Genomic DNA, 21,822 nt, shown 5'->3' with positions numbered 1-21,822 from the left:
GCGATTAATTTGCCTAATGTCTGGTGTGCTTGCACCTGGTCAGGAGGGATGGGAGCCTGGAGCTTGCAGAGCCACATGATGGACGACCTTGTGAAAAAAGAGGATGATGTAGCTGCCTTAATCGCCCATGCCGAGGCCTGGTGAGCTCTGCGGGGAGAAAACTCGAATCTTTTATCCTCCGCTTTCAGAGCCTCTGCCATATCTCCTGGAATTGTGGAGGTACAAAACAAGGAAGTTAGTGGAGTGTCCACAGTAGGCACCTCCAAGAGAGAAGAAAAGGAAGAAGAGACATTGAAAAGCTTTTTCTCCATGCTATTGAGAGAAGGAAGAGTGGCCAATGAAGCCCATTGTTTCTCCACCGTACTGCAGAAGAAGCTAGGACAAAGAATTTGTTTCTCCTCCACTACTGGCTCTGAGAACAAAGGGTTCAACTCCTGAGCAGTGGAGGTAGATGGTTTAGGGTCCTGTTCAGGAGTAAGGTTGGCCATGGTACAGGCCTTCATGAGTAATGACCTAAATAAGGAAGGATCAAAGAGTCCAGAAGTTGGTGTCGGATCCGGTCCCGCCTCCTCGTCCTCTGACACGGGCATGTCAGCCATCTCCAGGTCCACGGATCCCTCCTCACCTAACTGAGAGGATGTCTCAGAATTGCCAGAACCGGTTAAGAGAGCATGATCTGTTTGAGGTAAAGAAGTGTGTGGAGGAGGGGGCACCTGCGAGGGTCGTTGACCCATGGAGGAGGCCATAAATTGAGCAAATGCGTGGTGCATATATGCCTGAAATTGATCTGACCACATGTCTTGTTGGCTTGTGGAACGGACTCCTGCTGCTGTGGGAGTATATGTGGCTTCAGGACCCTGTTGTGATGTGGAAGAGGAAGAAGGAGGGAGACCAACCTGTCCAGTTTCTCCCTGAGGAGACCATGCCCTAGGGGCATCATGAGAAGGTACGAATTGAGGCTCAAATGGGGAACGGTCCAGTGGAACAGGGGGAACCACTTCTGCTTCACTGGACATGAGCCTCTGAGCTCTGGAGAACTCCCTCTCCAGTGCCTGATGTCTCCTCGAGGCCTCTCGCTCAGCTGCCTTGGAGGGCTCCTTAGTGGATGAGGCCTTTGCCTTGGATTTTTTCTTCCCCCCACGCGTACAATTCAGATGATCTGCACTTTTTTTGTCCGGGGGGAACATCAGAGCCCTAAGGAGTTGCACTGTCTGCCATTGCACCCTGGATATTCCAGAAGGAGATGTCCAGGAATGGGAGGAGACCAACACGTAGACCTGGTTGTCAGAGAGGGAAATCCCGCGCTCTGAACAACAACAATGGCAAACAGCCAGACAGTTCACTAGAGCTCCCTGTCTAGGCCTTGCGGCACAGCGCCACAAACTAATTGGGACAGGTGGAATCTAATTGAAATTCCCCCTTATTGGATTGAAATTTGGAAAGAAATTAAAGTTTGTTGCTGCAATGAATATATAAGGCCAATAGGTGAATTCAAAATGGTGGCCGCATCCCAGCTCTTGTTGTCCCTTCGAAGAGAGGACAGGACCTGACCTTTATATGGAAGAGTGCTGAAGTATGTCCCCCTGGTTCAAGTCTGTCACAGCAGGCCAAGATAAGGGCTTAAAGAAGGCCCAACTGCACGCCTGAGGTGCACGAGGCCCTTTCAAAATGGCAGCCGCGCCTGTTAAGGCTCCCAAAATGGCAGCCGTGCCAAATTATCTGCCAACAGAAAGGCAGTCTGGTCTAGCCAGTCCGAAAAGGACCTTGAGGGAGTTCTGCCTGTTAGGTAGAGGCTTTTTCCCCCTTCGCTGAAGTTAGATTAAGAAAACAACTAGCTGTTTGTCGCGTAACCTCTGCTGTGATCCAGAACATCGCCTACTTCAAACAGGGCCTCGTGGCAACCACATGGTCCAAATAAGGCCGTCCGGCCCACCAGAGCTCAGAGAAAAAACACCAGGAGATTAAATCTCTGTTTTGCGCTGATCAGCTGGATTGGAGCTGCTGTAGCTCCAGTGATCCGGAAAATCCAAATTTCGGCTCGTATGGAGCCTGCAAGGCTCACTGGAGCCGAAGCTGCAATCAGCTGCCAGAAATAATCCTGTGAAATTTGGAGCCAAATTATATAAAGTACTAATTTGAAATTATTTAGAATTTGGAAAGACTAAACTGAACAACTTATTAAGTTAACTAATACAACCTAGTCTAAACTGAGGAGCCAAATCAATTGCGTCCTGCTGAGCTAAGACTAAGTCAAAAACTGGGAAGATACAACCCAGAAAGAGGCGTGGCTAAATTCTGACTTAGTCTCAACTGAGCAGGAAGGCTGAGATTACCCACCAGTGGATTCTACACTCATAATGCTGGAGAAGATAGACATCTTAACAATATGGTCTTCAGTAAAGACTTGGGATGTATATAATTGCCAAATGTGATTTAATATGCCACCTCCTTCTCCCCATCCAAGCCAATTAAGTTTTTCCTTTTAAAAAAAATATGGAGCAGATACAAATTGAGCAATTTCACTTGGTACAGTTCAACATTACACATAAAGCTTGATTAAACAATTCCATACCATTCTTGTAGAACTCACTTGGAACTGGCAAACAAAATGACAAACCGCTGGAGAAGGAATATATATGTTTAATAACTTACAGGCAGTCCTTGACTTATACCCATTCATTAAGCAATTGTTCAAAGTTACAACATGCCGAAAAAAGTGACTTATGACCCTTCCTTGCGTTTATGACCATCATAGCATTCCCATGGTCTTGTGATAAAAATTCATGCATTTAGCAACCAGCATGTACTTATAGTGGCTAGAGGATCTCAGGATCATGTAACTGCCATTTGCGATCTTCCCAGCTAGATGCGACAAGCAAAGTCAATGGGGGAAGCTGGATTCAGAACAACCATGCCCCTCCCCCCAAAAAGGTTATAAAATTGGGTGTGATTCAGTTAACCACTTAGCAGCAGAAATGCGGGTACCAGTTGTAGCTGTAGGTCAAGGACTACTTGTATTCATCTTTTCCATATCTGAGGTACAGACCATTTAGATCTGTAACAGATGATTGGGGAGGGGGGGAGAGAAGGGAGATATGCTTCATTTTTTCCTCAGTTCCAACCACATCTGCAGCTACTCATCTATTCTCCCAACCCACTGCTGTTCTCCGTGGAGAGAGGAATCCACATCTGTATCCCCTCATGGAAATATTTAATGCTTTCAAAAGGAAGAGGAACTTCATCAACTTCACTGCAGTACATACCCTTTCCTTCCCAAATCAAGTAAGTGACAGTTTCTACTTAACAGTTATAGAAAGCAGGCAGGCTGCTCAGAAGAAGCAGCGAGATCACCAGGAAAATGGTAACAACTTAAAATTTAAGGCATATTTACAGAAGGGCAAGGCATACGTTGAGCAAGCATATTAGAAATGGGAATGGACATTTTGAACTTCAAATTTTGTTTGTAAAAGATGACATCAGCCAAGTTACCAGACACTGTGACAGATGTACACAGGTTTAGACAGAGATTCACATGGGAAAACATGTAGAATATGGTTTTAGAAATAAAATCCCTCAACACCCAACCCTGAGCTTCAGGGCATTATTAGCTCAAGAATAATAAAAAATGATCTTCACTTGTAGCCATCAATTTTGTAGCGCTTTAGTCTCCCAGATCAAAAATGATTGAATTTCTTTAAATGCTATGATGTGGAACCCATAATGACACCTGTCTATACCACTAAGGAACATCCATAGAGTTTAATGGAAAGAATTTCCAATACAACTTTTCCTCATATTAGGTGATACTAGCTTGGAACAGTATCTGATTTCAACAGACAACCTGGCTGTTCCAGCATAACTGCAGTTTCGTAAGGATTCTATCTGTAGCAGCTCCCCCTCTAGCAAAATAACATTAAGAGAAAACAAAGATTTGCATTACAGACAACTGGGAGGGCAGGCATGGGAACTGGATGATGGAAAACTAAGAATTACTATGTGGAAATGACAGGTTGAAAGAGCCAAGTTCAATTAAACCAATCCCTAGTGAGTACAGAACTTCAAAGCTGAATAGACAGAAGTATTGGATATAAATCTAGACCAGGGGTAAGCAACCTTGGCTCTTTTATGACTTGTGGACTTCAACTCCCAGAATTCCTGAGCCAGTCATAAAAGAGCCAAGGTTGCCTACCCCTGATCTAGACCTATTACATCCAGACTGCAAAAATCTGGATGCTCACCAGATGGCAGTCAAGTGTTATCAGTTTTCTGAATTTCTATGTTACCATCTAGTTTTTTAAAGAATAGATTTGATACACCAGCAACTTGACTCTTGGAATATTCATGAGCAGGAAGAGTGATGTGGTAACTCAGTCAGCCAATGTGAAGAAAGTGCTACTGAATCTATGCAAAAAGGGTATTGAGTTAGGAGCTGGATTTCCAGTCTCAGGTTTGTCTCTGTATCTCTCTGTAAGAAGTCTTCATTTGTGCTATGTTGCTGTAAAGAAGAATGTATGGTATTGTAAATATTTTGATATAAATATAAAGAAGTTATTTTGAATCAGCTAAATGCAGTCAACTGTGAAAGCTTCTGATTTATTTTTCACCAACAGAGAAATTAAAATTCTCTAACAGGTTATGTGGCCAGAGCTTACTAAGGACTGCATTGTAATTTAAAGCTGGAAGAAATTGCCTGTGTTTAGAAAGTATAAGAACAAGGCAGAATTAGCAGAATGGTTGCAATGGAATTTAAGGAAAGTTCTGTGCCTCGTTTGGGCCAGAAAAATTACATTGTGTGGGCTGCAAAAATGGAATGTTTGCTCAAAGCAAAAGAGCTGTGGTATATTGTTGAAAATCCACCACAAGTGTTTGCAGCTGTTGATCAGAAAAATCATGATAGAACACTGGCTTATCTCATCTTGAATTTAAATGATAATCAATTTCTAAATGTTGCAAATTTAAAGACTGCAAAGGAGATTTGGTTGAAGTTGAGAGCTGTGCACATGAATGTTTCTGCATGCCATACAGTGCAATTGTCAAGAAAACTTTACAGGGCCTGTTTCCAACCAGGTGAATCTGTGGAACAGCATTTAAATAAAATGCAAAGTTTATTTTTGGACTTAGAACAACGTGGGATTAAATTCCCTGAGTCGCAGAAGGTTTTATTGGTGTTGAACAGTTTAGATAAAACCTGGGACACAGTTTCTGCGATATTTGAGTGTAAAGAAGAGCAAGACTTAAATTTTGAGGCTTTAAAGGCATGTTTGCTTAATGAAGAAGAAAAGCACCATTTTAGAAGCAGCCAGGAGGAGGTGAAATTCCTGAGGAGGGGGTCCAGACTGCAAGTCTCTGAAGAAGAAACATTTTGCAAGCAGAGGGCTCAGCAAGAAAAGAATTGCTACATTTGTGTAGCAAAGACACATCTGAAAAGGAACTGTTTGCAGAGGAACAATTTTCAGCAAAGGACATTTGTGCAAGCAAAAAAGACTGATTTGCAAAAGGAACATTTTGGTGTTGCAAAAGTTTGCTATAGCAACAACAGAGACAAGTGGCTAATAGATAGTGGGGCAACTCAAACAATTGTTAATGACTCTGAATTATTTTGCAGGTTTGTTTCAGTAGCACAAGAAGCTGTGGCTTTGGCAAATGGCCAGAAAGCAAAAGTCATCGGAAGAGGTGAGGTAAAAATTCCATATTTGGAATCAAAGTTTACCAATGTGCTTTGTGTACCTGAGATGGAGCATAATTTGTTAAGCGTGTCTAATTTAGACAAACAAGGTTTTGAGATCATTTTTGTAAATGGGAAGTGTCTCATCAAAAGGAATGGGAATATTTGTGCAGAAGGCATAAAGGAAGATAATCTATATGTGTTGCAGGGACAAAAAGTTCAGTGTTCCCATATATTTAAGAATGTTGCAGAGCATGATTCGTGTGTTCATATTCTACATAGAAGACTTGGCCATGCAAGCGTTAAGGTTTTGCAGAAAATGCAAGAGTTTGCAGAAGGGCTAAATTTGAAGGGATGCAAAACATATTTGGACTGTGCAGTATGCAAAGCATCGAAGTCAAAGGCATTCCCAGTTAGTAAATATAGCACAAGACAAACAAAAAGAGCTCTAGAGCTGGTCCATGCAGATCTGGTGGGACCTATGCAAGCCAGTTTGGGAGGAGCAAAATATGCACTGGTAATTGTTGATGATTATAGCAGGTATAGTTTTTGCTACTTGCTTAGAGGAAAGACAGAGGTGCTACAACAATTCAAACAGTGAATTGTTGTAGAGAGAAGGTACAGACAACAAGTGTGTCAGTTGCAAACTGACAGAGGTACTGAATTTATGTCAACTAAATTCCAACAATGGTTGGGGCAGTTGGGGATAAGACATAGACGTACAAATCCTTACACAGCAGCAGAGAACAGTGTAGCTGAAAGAAGGAATGATGTTTTGCAAACAAGGAAAGATTCATTATTAGAGGATTCTGGTATGAGCAGGCCATATTGGGGAGAAGCTATATTGACTGCCAATTATATATTTAACATGCTGTGGAGTTCCTCCATTAATAATACTCCATGTGCCATTCTATATGGGAGAAAGCCATCACTGGCACATTTGAGAATTTTTGGAAGTACTGCATGGGTACATATTCCGAAAGCAATCAGAAGAAAGGGACAGCAAAAGGCAAGAAAGCTCAGGTTTGTGGGCTATGAGCCAGGGTCAAAAGGATATCGCTTTAGCAATGGAAGTAAAAGAATTGTAATTTCAAGGTCTGCTAATTTTGCAGAACAAAATTGGACATAATTAATGCAAATTCTGGGTATGTCTCATTTAATGACGGTGATCTATTTAACAACAGTAACTCATCTAATGATGGAAAAATGATTATTGAAGATGTCAATGTTCAGGGAGGAGAGTCTGAACAAGACAGGAAGCCAGAAAGACTTGAGACACAGGAGCAGTTAATACCAGGTAGGTCAGAGTGATGTAACAAAGGAATTCTGCCTGACAGGTATTTTGCCAGCAAGGTAAAGGTTTGCAATGTGTGGTATGAGCCAAGAAGTTATAAAGAAGTGTTGGCATTACCAAAAGCTAAACAAGAAAGATGGAAGGAGGCCATGGATAAAGAGATGAAATCCATGGGAGACTATGAAGTATTTAAATCAGTGACTTTGCCACAGTGAACCAAAGCTGTGGGTTGTAAGTGGGTATATAAGAAAAAGGTATTGCCAAATAATGATGTACAGTATAAGGCCAGGTTAGTGGCACAAGGTTTTTCACAATTAAAGAATGTGCACTACGATGAAGTATTTGCGCCAACTGTGAAAAGTGAGAGTATAAGATTAGCACTGGCGTTGGCAGCGGCATATAAGCATAAAATCTGACATTTGGTATCACAACTGCATTCCTCAATGCTGAGTTAGAGGAAGAAATTTATATGATCCAAGCACCAGGATATGAAATTGCAAAACCTAACATGGTGTATAAATTAAACACGGCTATTTATGGGCTGAAGCAGTCAGCCAGAAACTGGAATATCTGTTTAGATACTGCTTTAAAGGGTCTTGGATTTAAGAGTTGCAAAGCTGATAATTGTATATATACTGGACAGTTACAAGGAGGGAATTGTTTACTGTTATCATTTGTGGATGATCTTTGCTTCATTGCAAAGGATGCATCACAAGTCAAGGAATTTGCTGATAAATTAGGAAAGAAATTTGAATTAAAGAATTTGGGAGAAATAAAAAATTATCTCGGTGTAGAGATACAGAAAAACGAAAAAGGTGGTTATATTCTCAGTCAAAGGAGAAAAATTGAGCAGTTATTGGAGAAATATAATATGAAAGATAGAAATACTGCTCCCACACCCATGAGTATGGATTTTTATAATAGTTTAAATGTGGACAAAGGTGAAACTTGTGATCACTCAGCAATAGGGAGTTTGTTATATCTATCACAGTGGTCCAGACCAGATATAGCTTGCGCAGTAAGCATTCTGAGTCATTTTACTGCTGCACCTACAAAGTTACATTGGATGGGTGTAAAAAGGGTTCTCAGATATTTAAAGGGAACTATAAATTTGGGTCTTCAAATACAGATTACTGAGGAATTGAAATTAAAGTGTTATGTCGATAGTGACTATGCAAATGACATAAACACAAGGAAATCAAATTCTGGGATTATAATATTGTTTGGAGGGACTCTGATTGGATGGAAGTCCAGAAAACAAACAACTGTTGCTATTTCAACAGCGGAAGCAGAGTTTATTGTTTTATCTGAATTGTGTTCTGAAGTAACATGGTATATACAGTTGTTGCAAGATTTAAATATTAATGTAATCTGTAAAGGTATTTGAAGACAAAGCTGCCTGTATAAAAATGGCAACTGGTGACAGGGTGAAGAACAGAAGTAAACATGTAGACATTAAGTATTGTAATGTCAGGGAAGCTGTAAAAGGAAAATTGATTAGTTTACATCATTGTTCTTCTGAGGATAATTTGGCAGACATGATGACTAAACCATTGCGTAGTGTTCACTATGGAGAATGTATTAAGTCAATAAGTCTGATGTCTCTTCCTGTCATGAAGGGAGGAGTGTTGGAATATTCATGAGCAGGAAGAGTCATGTGATAACTCAGTCAGCCAATGTGAAGAAAGTGCTACTGAGTCTGTGCAAAAAGGGTATTGAGTTAGGAACTGGATTTCCAGTCTCAGGTTTGTCTCTGTATCTCTCTGTAAGAAGACTTCATTTGTGCTATGTTGCTGTAAAGAAGAATGTATGGTATTGTAAATATTTTGATATAAATATAAAGAAGTTATTTTGAATCAGTTAAATGCAGTCAACTGTGAGAGCTTCTGATTTATTTTTCACCAACAGAAAAATTAAAATTCTCTAACATTGACTCTAATCATGTTTCCTCCCAATAAATCCTGCTGACTTCACTGGGACTTGGTCCAAGAAGGCACACTATTCGGAGCAATTCGAGATACACAAAGTTGCAGACTAAGATTCACTCAAGAACCCAACACACTGACCTCATTATAATGAAACAGGTGTGCCTGAAATTGCTATCTTTGCCAATCATATAATTATTACATGCTACAATTTGAAGTGTTTTTTTTAAAAAAAAATCTCGAAACTATAAAGATATCATTTGCTTCTTGAAGAAGTGCAGCAGTCAAGTTTGTTTAAAGTTGTATATTTCAAAAGCAAAAAAAAAATTCCAACTGGTTGAAGGCCTGCATTGTTAACTGCATTTTGTAAAACATAAATGTCTATCCTGATTATAAATATATATTCTGATTACTTCCTCTGCTGGTTGCTATTTTTTTATTGGACACAGATCTGTTTTATGGCTTGGTAAAATGCCACATTTATAATATACATCTGATTTTATTTATGCAGAAAAGATAGGAACCTGCTCTTCTGCAAAAGCTTGATAGACTTGCTCCATAATGGAACTAATTGCTCAAGTTTCCTAACTGACACTAACCAGCCAAGTGTTCAGCATATTCTAATTCAGCAGTTTTCAACCTTTTCTATACCACGTACCCCTAGAATGCGTCTGACATATTCTTGCACCCCTTACAAAAGTAATACCTGGTTTATTCATATACACTATAATTTTGAAACTTCTAAACCCAAGTTTTCACCCCCCCCTGGAATACCAGCTCGCACCCCCAGGAGGTGCAAGCACACACCCCACCCCCCGTTGGGGACTCCTGTTCTAATTTTAAACATCCTGCATGAAGCAGAGTGCTGGCCTGTAGATTCTTCCCTCCAATTCGGTAGCTTGGCTTGCAACGTCTACTAAACCATGGTTTAACTGCTTTGCTGAATAAACTACAATTGACGGGCTTCCATAGTAAGCTAAACTATAAACCATAATGTCTATGGCACATTAAGCCAAAACTAAAGAAATCACATTATAGTTTAGTGTATTCTGTAAAACCAGCCACTGATTCTATCCAACTCATAGGATGGATTCCCATAACCTACAAGTCATAATGTGATTTCTTTGGGAGTGTCTGCTGTCTAAACCCCAACCACTATGGCTTATTCTACAAATTTTAAAGTATGGCTTAATGTGACATTTGAACAGTCACATGGGAAAAATATATTTTAAAGAACTTTAGTTGTCACATGTAATTTATATGTCCAACAGTTCACAGTGGCTTATAGCTGCAGTCTCTAATCCAGGGCTTTTCAACCTTTTCACCCACTGTACCACTTTTAGGAGATGGCAATATCTGAGTACCACCAGTCGCCGAGCAAGGTGTCAAAAACTTGATGACCAAAGGAAAATAGTGATGAAGTACAGCTAGTCCTTGACTTAACAGTTTGCTTAGTGACTGTTCAAAGCTACAATGGCACTGAAAAGTGCCCCCCAAGCCACAGCCGAGCAAGACACCTGCCTGCCTCCCGGCAGCGCTCTTCCTCCTGTCCGAGGTTTTCATTGTTGTGAGCATTTCTGTTGGGGATTGGCAGTGGGGGTTGGGTGAGAGGGTGTTTGGTTTTTATTCCCCCCATCTGCTGGGTGGTTGCAGAAGGTTTTGGTCACTTCACATGACCCTGGGACATTGTGACCATCATAAGTACGAATCAGCTGCCAAGCATCTGAATGTAAATCACAAGATCCTTGGAGATTCTGCAACATTCCAGCTGATCAGCGCTTCTTCTGGGCTCAGCAGAAGCACCAGGATCAGCGCCGAGCTCCAGCTGGAGCCTGGCGCTGATCCTGGCGCTTCCACTGACCCTGGACAGTCCCAAAGCACTGATCCTGGTGCTTCTGCTGAACCCTGACAGCCCTGCAGCTCCAGCCATCTCTCGCTCAGGCTTGTGCTGTGCTGTCACTGGTTCAGCTCATTCCCCTCCCCCATTACTTTTCTAGGATGGTCGCGTACCACCTGCCAGGTGCCAATGTACCATAGGTGGTACCCGTACCACTGGCTGAAAAGCCCTGCTCTAATCAAAGTGTTTATGAGCAAATTCCAATTACCATAATAAATTGTGGGGTGTTGAAAATAGTTTGTAGCAATGTTTATACCAGGACTTAGTGCAGCCGGGGTATTAGCAGATACCCTAGCTTAACCTAGTTTAGAAAACTATAGTTGGTGTTATCCATATATTTATTTTCCTCACTGACAAGGAGTTCAAGAATCACATGACTTAAAAGCATTCATATAGCATCTGAGATCTAATTAGTCATAAGAAAAATTCTCATTAACACAGAATGTGAATACAGTTTTCCTTTAACTATTGCTTTGCTGGCAAACTTTGAGTTACATCTTTTGCTGAACAGGATGAGGAAACTGGATAAATAAGAATAAAGTATAGAACAAAGAATTCAAAAATTGAATAAAGAAAATAAAAAAATAAAATAGAGTTAATGTTGTCTTGCAAAGAATATTAAAAAATAAATTTAAAAAATCAGAAACAAAGAGACACCGTTTACTGCAGCTACACTCCTTTTCATCTTGAGAAACAGCAACCAGATGTCAAGCATTAGTGCTACTTTGTTTGAACCTGGAAGAAATGACCAAGGAGTTATACTATTCAAGGTACAATGTCCAAATTCCAATGACTGTCAGGAAAGAAATTAAAATTCCAACTGTAAATCTGTATTAAGAAGATATAAGTGCACATACTTTACAAACCCATGCTTTTCTGATCAAATGGAAATCATAGCAGTGGTGCCAAAATGTGAGAGAATACAAAAAAAAAAAAAAAAAAAAAAAGCTTTTACAAGGAAATTTACATTAGTTCTATTTAGGCCCAGGTTTCACTCATTCTTAACTTTAGCCATTTCACTGCATCAGTTCTCTTTTCAACTGAAGCATCTTTTTGAGTGAATGGATTTTGATTCCCGAATGTCAGAAACGCAGGAGTCCTTATCCATTCTGATGACTTCACTGATTACTTCATACCTCTCCTACACATTCTCCTTTATTTCAATAGCGTCTTTGGCCCAAAGCAAATCAAAACTTGTCTCCCAAGTAAATGTGGGTTTTTCAGAAAATTAGCCTGAAATATTCCCACAAATTGTTTCTCTTGGAATATTTTTCACAAGGAAGTGACACACTTGGGGATTTATGAGATAGTAGGGTGGTTGGCCCATATTCCAAATTTGCTTAAAGGAATGAAGCTCAGCATGCATAGCATGAGCTATGAAACATTAGCTGCTAGATGCTGTCATACTGAAGTGCAAATCACCTAACCAGTATAATTATGCAACAGGAGGACACTAACTGGGTTACACAGGCATTAAGTCTCATTAATTCAGCATTCTAGGTCACATAGTAGATAATCAGATGCATCCAGGAAGCGTAAGAAATTGATAAACCTCTTCTACCACTGCTCTTTAGCCAGTGGTATTTATTAAATTTATATGCTGCCCATTTTGCTATCCAAAATATTTGAAGTATGCTGTCCGTGAGTCAGGAGTTAGAGTTCTTAATAGTGGTAGTTGTTGATATATTTGTACTGTCCCATTAATTTGCCCAGCCTCATTTACTGCGATATCACATTGATTCTTCTCATAGCTAGAAGACAAAAACCAATAAATGCAATAAAAGATAAGGAAATTGCCACCCTACTTACATCCATGTAATTCTTCAGAGCCTCTGGGGTGGGTATTTGTGCACCAGGACCCCCAAATTTATATTTCAGCATTTCTCCCAACTCAGTCAAATCTTGGATATTGGTCCCATATTCATTGTAGATGCTACGCATGGAAGGGAATTTCTTCAGAGGGATTCTGTTCAGGAGAAATTATTAAACACAACAAAAAGAAACATATATTAGCCACAGCAGTTTTCCTTGATATCCTCTTTTTTCCTGCAATTCTTCAGGAAGAATCGGTATACGACCATCGTTAGCACAGTGTAACATTCACAGCACAAAATATGTTTTTAAGTACAGACAGTCCTCGACTTACAATTCAAAGTTACAACAGCCTTGAAAAAGTGACTAAGAACCGGTTGTGGCACTTACAACTGTCACAGCATCCCCATGGCCATATGATCAAAATTTGGGAGCTTCGCATGTATTTACAATGGTTGCAGAGTCCCAGAGTCAGGAGACTGCCATTTGCAACCTCCCAATAAGCAAAATCAATGGGAGAAGCCCCAGTCGCTTAACAACCATGTTATTCACTTTACTGCAGCAATTTGTTTAACAACAATGGCACAAAAAGACATAAAATTGGGCCAGACTCACAACTCCTTACTTAGGAATGGAAATTCTGGTTCCAATTGTGCTGGTAAGGTAAGCCAAGCAATAGCTTTCCTTTTTTATCTAAACACAGCAATCAAGCATCAGGTTCTCTAGTAGTAGACACGTTCTCCACCAGGATTTACTGACATGAGTCTTGTGAAGTTAATGGAGCCTTGCTAGTTTACCCTGAAGTAATTATGGGAACCTCCCTACAAATCAGGGTTTCAAAGCTTCATTACTCCCTTTTATTAACTTGTATTTGATAAAAGGCCAACCTCTGAAAACTTCCTATGTTAGTTCTAATTTGGACTGACATCTTTAATCTGTTAAGTATCACTTTAAAGTTAAAACATTATTTAGAAGGATAAAATTCCTGAAACCTCAAAAATATGCATTATCTCGAGACCAAAAGGCATCTCCTGACCTATAATCTGTTTCATGTTATGCTTAACCCGCATATCAAAATCAGCGCCATATATTATGTTATACTATTATACGCTATCAAAGCAACAAGAATTACCAACAAATTTAACAGAAACCAACAAGTTTAAAAGACAAAGAAATCAAGTTGTCTTTATGGTGTTGGGAAAGGGAGGGGGAGGGAAGAGTTTTAGTTATGTAAGTGGCATTATTCACATTTTAAAATGCAGGCACACTCCTCAATCAATGAAAGAAGCCCAGACCTAATGGGAAGTAATTTTAGACATACATTCTGTACAGTAGTCAATATATAAGTAAGCTCAATGGTGCTTAATCTCATAAGTGACAATCAGGCTGCAGCTTTATTTACTCCTACTGGTTTTTCATTAAGTGTCAGCAAGTTCCAATAGCAATGCCTTTTGAAATCGGGTCCACAAACTTTATGTGATATTGGAAGCTAGCCATTACATGTTGCCTTCAACTGGGCCCTACAACTAGACTAGTTTTTTCTTTACCGAGTAGCAGAAGATTATGAGAAGTGGATGCTATCATCATTTCACTATGCTTCTTTTTGAAAGCAGCCAACTGTCCAGGCCTATCAGATACTTGGGGGGGGGGGGAAGAAAAAGAGGCAGTTTCTTCTTCCCCAGTCAGTACTAATGCTAAATATCTGACTGGTAATAAAAAACAAAACAAAACTGTTCAGCTATTCAAAATAAGGATTTCAGGTTCCTTTTTAGAAGAAAGAAAACACTTGAATCAAATCCTGGGTGCCTGTGCTAATCACAAAACAAATTAATTTTCAACTTCAGTATTTCACTCAAATACTCTGACATTTAAACATTTGTTATTATAAATGAGCATGGTTATCTCATTCCTGGAATGCCACATCAGCTTACAATGATGTATTAAGCTAAAAAGTAAAATTAAATTAGATGTAAAAGAAATAAACAGTATCACATAGATGACACAGAAGAGTATTTTCCTAATTCCTGCAGACAGCAAGGAAGAGTTATAGACTCCGCTCAGGGTGACCTTTCTCACCAATGGAGATGCCTAAATATAACTTAACCGTGCTGTTAACTTTGCATCTGCAGAATTAGGGTGAAACTCTTCTCTCCTATACTCTATGAAATAATTAAAATATATAAACTGAAGTATTAGCTTTATGGAATATTTGAGCATGATAATTATTTATTTGACCAGCATGGATCTGAACACTACCAGACACATAGATGATACTTTCTACCGTTAATGATTGTGTTGATTTTTAGAATAGTGTTAATAGGGGTTGTCTGATGAATACACAAAAACAAGCGGATATGTGACACAAGAGGGGGAACTACTATTTTGTGGCAGCTGTTAGAAATTGTTTTTAAAGTGAAATTTATTTTTACAGACCCAATCAGTAGGCAGCTACCACAGAACTTGTACTATTCACCTAGTGTTCCTCTTGCCATTTTTTTCTGATGAACCAAATTAATTTCTGCTCAAAAATTAAATTCTCTCCCCCCCAATGAGAGGCAAGTCTTTTAATTTAACATTTACGCAATTCAAGTGTACATCCCTTTTCATCCTTAAGCCACAAACTAGAGAAACAAATGTCCATCAGAACAACTTGAAAATTATTGAACAAGTGCACATGAATACACTGGGCAAATTTTTCCCTTCCCATCCCCAACTGTTGAATGGAAAATCAATATATTAGATTATGGCTGACTTCTGGAAAATTTCAGAAGCATAATGTCAAGAAAAGTGCGCGGTTGCACGAATTGGAAGGTGAGAAACAAGTGTTCAAAGGCCACAAAGTGAAACAAAGAAAAAAACTGCAAAAAAAAAAAAAATCCTGCATGCTGTGGACATCATTAACAGACTGCTTACAATATTAACATAACCAAGTGTTTTGCTTCCTTTAAATTGGAGCCAAATTCTGCAACCTGGTATCCCCTAGACAGGCTGGTCTTTAATTTCTTGCTATTGCAAGACCATGGAGAAGGCTTTAACGCAGTGGTTCTCAACCTGTGGGTCGGGACCCCATTTGGGGTCGAATGACCATTTCACGGGGGTCGCCAAACCACGCTGTCCGCCATCTTTTTCCCTTTTCCCTAGCTGTCCTATTCCCTCTTATTGGTGGCCACACCCACTTGTGGGTCACCACAACATGGGGAACTGTATTATGGGGTCATGGCATTAGAAAGGTTGAGAACCACTGCTTTAACGTATGGTTAAGAGAGTCCTTGGGAGGTTTCCTCAATATCTTTAGCTTAGATCAAGCATATTGAGAGTTGATCAGAATTTTCAGAAACTGGAGTGGAGTTCTGAAAGAAGTCGGCAGTAAGGAAGATCATCCACCGATTCCAGAGGATATTCTCCTGTACTCCAGTTTCCTTTCAAACAAATTCTCCATATTCAAGTCCGCTTAAAAAAAAGTATCTTTTTGTTTTTACTTCTGCAACAGCGCATCCGATCGAGAGGATGAGATCAAGCTCTTCTAATTCCAATCAATCGATGCCTAAAGGTCGGCAAAAGTTAAAACATCACCGGCTGCTTTTAGGCACACCTTCCTAGAGGACTGACAGGCTCCAGAAGAGACTGAACGGTGCCCACAACAATGGAGTCCATGCCTTGAAAAATGCAGCCTCGGTTTATTTAAGCTCCCAAGTCTGTTTGCAAAACTCCCATCCCACATCACCTTCCCACTCAGGGATTCTTTACTCTAGATAGAAAGCCGATCCTCACCTGATCAGCGCCGAACAAGCAGCCACCAGAGAGGCGAGCAATACTAAATCGCGAAGCCCCATCATGGCAAGATCGAGCTAGACCAGGGTTTACTGCAAGCAACACTACAACCCCGGGATCTGCTGAAGATGACTGAGCAGTCCAACCGCGTGACTCCTTTATCAGCTGACCGAGCCTGAGTTTGCAATTCGGAAGCATGTGATCGGGAAGGAGGCGGGTCTGGATTTAACCCTCTAATCGGTTTCAGATCCTGGAAGAGAGGATGTGCAATAATTCCGCCGCCGGCGGGAAAGCTTGATACTTCTCAATGCCTTTGGGCAACCGGCTGGGTGGGTGCTGAGAAGGGTATTGTGTGTGTGGAGCACGCCCACGCTGAAAAACTGGCACCGTATGACTCAGGAACCGGCAGCAACCAGTTTAGCCAGAAATGAATCCTTTTCAAATGGCTTCTTCGGGGTAATCGTTTTGCCATTCTGAATGCCCTTCCTTCACACATGCTATTACACGCCGCCCTACACGTATATTTCTCCATATTGTTGCTTGTTGAGTTTTTCAGCCAGCCAGGTGTCAGGGAAGGAAGGAATTCCGTCACCACTAGCCGTGAGTTAGGAACAGGAGTCCTAAAGCGTGTTGAGTGGCCTTGGATCACGGTAGCCAAGAAGTCAGGATGAGGTGCAAGTAGGTGCAATTTTCCTCAGAGACTTCATCGAGCTGCAGCTTTCTCCTCTTCCTCAGTTGTATTGTTAAGTTTGCTAACTTATTGTTAGTTTAGCTCACTTTTCAAGCTTGGCAATTTTAAGATGTGTGGACTTCAACCCCTAGAATTCTCCAGCCGGCATACTTGGCTGAGGAGTTCTGGGGGTTGAAGTCCACGCAAGTTGTCAAGCTTCAAAAACATTGGTTTAGCTCACAGGATTAATCAGATGCAGCTTAGCACAGTGGCCCCCAGCGCTCTCGCGCCCAACTCCATTTGCACCAGCGATGAGCACTTGCATACGGGCGAAGCTCCATTTGTGCGACCTCGCCTGCTGCTTGCGCGGCCCGGTTTCAAACGCGCTCACTGTGGTTGGATACCCCTGGCTTAGCAATAATGCTGAGTGGGGGACAGCTGCACATATTAGGGGAGCCTGATAAACGTCATCTGCCTGGTGTATTTTGGAGAACTTGTTTACTTATGTGGTAGAGTGTGCTGGGTGAGGGCTACCACACGGGGTGTTTGCTCTATGTCTGGAATTTTGCAAGCCTGGTATGAAAACTCTTGCTAGTGACTAGCTCAATTGGAGTTAAAAGTAGCTCCAATTGATTGACACCCTAATTTATAATTTTCCTCAATTATTTTCATCAATGTAGGAAAACTTGAGGAGAGCCCCCAAGCTGAAGCTAGCTGCTGTAGAATCATACAGGACTTCTAAAAACGAGTTTTGCTGAAACTTATGAATTATAATTAATAGGATAGTCAAATTATTTTCATCTGTGTTTCAGCCCTGGCTTTAGTAACGTTATTTGCATTATCATGACTTCAAGTAGAGTATTTGATAATGATAATGTTATCATGCCACTTCAGGGGGAAATGAATACAGCTTGCTGTGACAGCATTGTTCCTGAATTGAGATAAGTATTTACTATCCCATAGTCCTTTGCAATAATTTAGAGAGGATTCAGCTAAATTCTTTCAAAAGATCTTTCTGCTCAATTGTATCTGCTTAGAAGACAAGAGTTGTATTTTATTGAATATTCTAAATAATTATGGTCAGACTTGAACACTGGGCACTAACTAACAAAATGAAATTCAATGGTGAAAAAAGCAAGGTTCTACATTTAGGTAAGAAAAAACAAATGCACAAGTACAGCATAGGTGGCACCATGCTCAATAGTAGTAACTGTGAGAGGGACCTCGGAGTCCTAGTAGATAATCACCTAAATATGAGCCAGCAGTGTGCTGCAGCTGCCAAAAAGGCCAACACAGTGCTAGGCTGCATTAACAGAGGGATAGAATCAAGATCACGTGAAGTATTAATACCACTCTTCAATGCCTTGGTAAGGCCACACTTGGAATACTGCATCCAGTTTTGGTCACCACGATGTAAAAAAGATGTTGAGACTCTAGAAAGAGTACAGAGAAGAGCAACAAAGATGATTAGGGGACTGGAGGCTAAAACACATAAGGAACGGTTGCTAGAATTGGGTATGTCTAGTTTAACGAAGAGAAGGACAAGGGGGGACATGATAGCAGTATTCCAATATCTCAGGGGCTGCCATAAAGAAGAGGGAATCAAGCTATTTTCCAAAGCACCTGAAGGCAGGACAAGAAGCAACGGGTGGAAACTAATCAAGGAGAGAAGCAACCTAGAACTAAGGAGAAACTTCCTGACAGTGAGAACAATTAATCAGTGGAACAGCCTGCCTCCAGAAGCAGTAAATGCTCCAACACTGGAAGTTTTTAAGAAGAGACTGGACAGCCATTTGTCCGAAATGGTGTAGGGTTTCCTGCCTGAGCAGGGGGTTGGACTAGATGACCTCCAAGATCCCTTCCAACTTTACTACCATTATTATTATTATTATTATTATTATTATTATTATTATTATTATTATTTGGGACACATAATATATTCTAGTCTTTTTTTTTACTGCCTTCATCTTGTTCCCAGCTCATGGCTGAAACTGTTATTATAACTTGTTCTAGAATTATGGTATTTTTTTTCTTATTCTGACGCTGCCCAAGGACAAGCTTAAGGTGAGGTGGCCAGTACTACTAGTCCGTTTTGCTGTCATTCTAAAGTTCCTGCTAATGAGAGATTGGAAAGAGAATTAATTGAGAGATTGGAAAGAGAATTAATTAAATTGACTATTTAAAAAAGAATCTGAAGTAAATACAGGAAATTACAGGACGGTTAACAGTATATGTTCTAAGTAAATTAATGGAAACACTTTTATGATATTGGGAAATGTACAGATATTATGGAATGTGAGAAGAAAGCATCTTGTAGATTCATTGTGAAATATACAATTTTCATTTAAGGTTTCCAAAATTCTTTAGTAGGGCACTTCCAGAACCCATGAAAGCAGATTAGGTGGTGGTTCTCTTTTATTTTATAGGACAATAATTACAAATGATTAAAAATTAGGAAACTTCCTTAATAGTATTGCATAACATCAGGATTTCATGATCATTCTTAATAATGGTGTTCAACTGAATATATTGTTCATATGATAATAGATTAAACTTTATTAGTCATTCCAAGGATGACACAACATGGAGGCCTAAGGGAATATCAGAACTATAATTTGGATATTGTGGGTTCCCAAAATAAGCAATAACATTCAAGTATTGCAAAAACTGTGACAATTTCTGGGGAGCCCATCAGGTATGTTGAATATACACAAACTATGCCTAAAGATGTTGAACTCTTGGATAATGAGCACAGAATTGTGAGAAGTTTTATATCAAAATGTATTTTATTCTTTATACTATTTCCATCTTCCCTTAAAACATTAACAGAATCCACAATGGACTGAGAATCAGTGTCTCTGCTAGAAAATTGACAGTCAAGCTCAAACTAAGTTAATCAACTAAAAACAGGAAATGGGGGAAATCTTTAATTCAAACTTCCTCAAACCTCCAAATGAATTACCCAGACCTAATCTAGTGGTGGGATTCTGCCAGTTTGCACCAATTTGGCAGAACTGGTATTACTTTTTTGTTGCCCAGGCCTAGAATGGACTTCCTGAAGCGGCATCCACACAGAGAACTAGTTGTTCACATATTTGAATCCTACCACTGACCTAATCCACCTATCAAAGGATACAAATAGAGTTAATTAAATTATGTTTCCCAGCAAAACTGCATGTTCACAAGAATAAATATCATAGATCACACACACACACCTCAAGTGTCACCCTAGAAACAGCACATAGACACTTCCATACCCAGGACAAACTCCACTATAAAACTACCCCATTTTTCAGCAGCTGCCCAAAAGGCAAACTCTTTGCTTTTAGGAATAAATATTCTTTCCTCACAGCTGTCTGGATCTCTTATTTATTCTTGGGCAACCCCAGCTCAGGTTGGAACCCCAAATTATTCTTCTGACAGGATCCTGGAAAATAGAATTTCTCAGAGCCCTGGATGCTACTGCTCCAATATTCTTGGGCAAAAGTGAGCCCCCATCTTTGTTCTTTCTGTCACCTTTGCCAAGGTGGTTGGCATGTAAATGAGAAAAGCTAGGAATGGATTCAAAAATGGGAAAGACTAGTCCTAACTTACTATAAGCTAAATCTAAACTTCACCAAGAAGTTGTATTTAGCATTCAGTGAATTCAAAAAGTCAAAGGAGGAGGAACTAGTTTTTACTAGCTTTTGAGGTTCACTATTATCATAGGTTAGAATGGCCATAAATATTTTATGTGTCATGTGTCATAATGACTAGCACAAATATACTTCTGAATCATATCAAGGGCCTATCTAATTAGGCATCTGCTTCCTATAGCTTGCAACTAGATGCACATGGAAAGTTGTCAAATAGGACATGAATGCAAATAACACTCTCTCATTTATATAACCATCAACTGCTACTGAGAAGCATTCTCTTTCCCACACAGATAGAAATATACTTGAACCCACCCTTCTAATTTGCTGGAATAATCCCAGCTAAACCCATAGCCAGGCATGCAGCCAGATAGCCTGGAGGCTCTAAGTACCTATACCATAAACTGTATATGTGCCGTAGCCATGCTGCTCTCAGCATTGTCCCCAGTTGGAAATTTCTTCCAAATGTAAAGATAAAGGGAAGTAAAATGAAATCAATTTTTTATTTTTGTGGATTGTTTAACAATGAATATGTACTTGCACTGTAGTATTTGAAGATTGATCTGCCACAAACACAGAAAAATCTGTATTGGCCTCAGAGTTTGACATCCCCAATATATCTAAGGGGGAGACTTTGAAATCAAGCCCATCATCCAGCTTTTCTGAGTCTTGGGCAGTCTAGATCCTGCTTCTACCCATACACAAGTTCTAAACTATCTATGTAATTAGTATTCACCTGATCACAACTGGCATGTAGCAATTGATGTAATAATGTAATTTGTAGGAGTTAATTACAAGGCAGCTTTGATTCTACTATATACAAATGTCCAAATAGTTCTTATGGCCTAGTTCAGCAAATAATAGTGAGACAAGATACAAGATACAAGAAAACTACTGAGGAGCTTATTGCAGCTGTTTCTGGGACAGCTGGCTTAAGGAGACAGAAACTTTCATGTGATGAAGGATTAGATGAAGGAGTGAACAGGCATTGGCAGAACAGAGAGAGACTGATGATTTGAATAAGGAAGAGACTGCAAATGCTAAGTTATTTGGTTTGAAAGCGTGTAGGAAGGCTGGGAAGGTAATGGAAGGGGGTTCAGACATAAACAGTCAAGAGTTATAAGGGAATCTATTGGTCACTTATTTTATAAAA

General features: G+C 40.0%; 1 protein-coding gene across 1 annotated transcript in view; it reads right to left on the bottom strand.

Annotated features, from left to right (window-relative positions):
• The window catches only part of CTSD (cathepsin D), a 42,148-nt gene extending 25,624 nt beyond the window's left edge, over positions 1–16,524 (bottom strand). The window contains exons 1-2 of the mRNA XM_039319596.1: positions 16,365–16,524; positions 12,591–12,747 (exon numbers count right to left, since the gene is read on the bottom strand). Coding sequence (XP_039175530.1) covers positions 12,591–12,747; positions 16,365–16,429 — 222 coding nt within the window. The 5' untranslated portion in view covers positions 16,430–16,524. The remainder of the gene's footprint in view (positions 1–12,590; positions 12,748–16,364) is intronic.
• Positions 16,525–21,822: the final 5,298 nt, after the last annotated feature.

The sequence above is a fragment of the Crotalus tigris genome, unplaced genomic scaffold (assembly GCF_016545835.1).
Source record: "Crotalus tigris isolate CLP2741 ecotype Arizona unplaced genomic scaffold, ASM1654583v1 scf7180000023603.165588, whole genome shotgun sequence".
NCBI classification, from domain to species: domain Eukaryota; kingdom Metazoa; phylum Chordata; class Lepidosauria; order Squamata; family Viperidae; genus Crotalus; species Crotalus tigris.
This window is presented reverse-complemented; position numbering and strand designations above follow the sequence as displayed.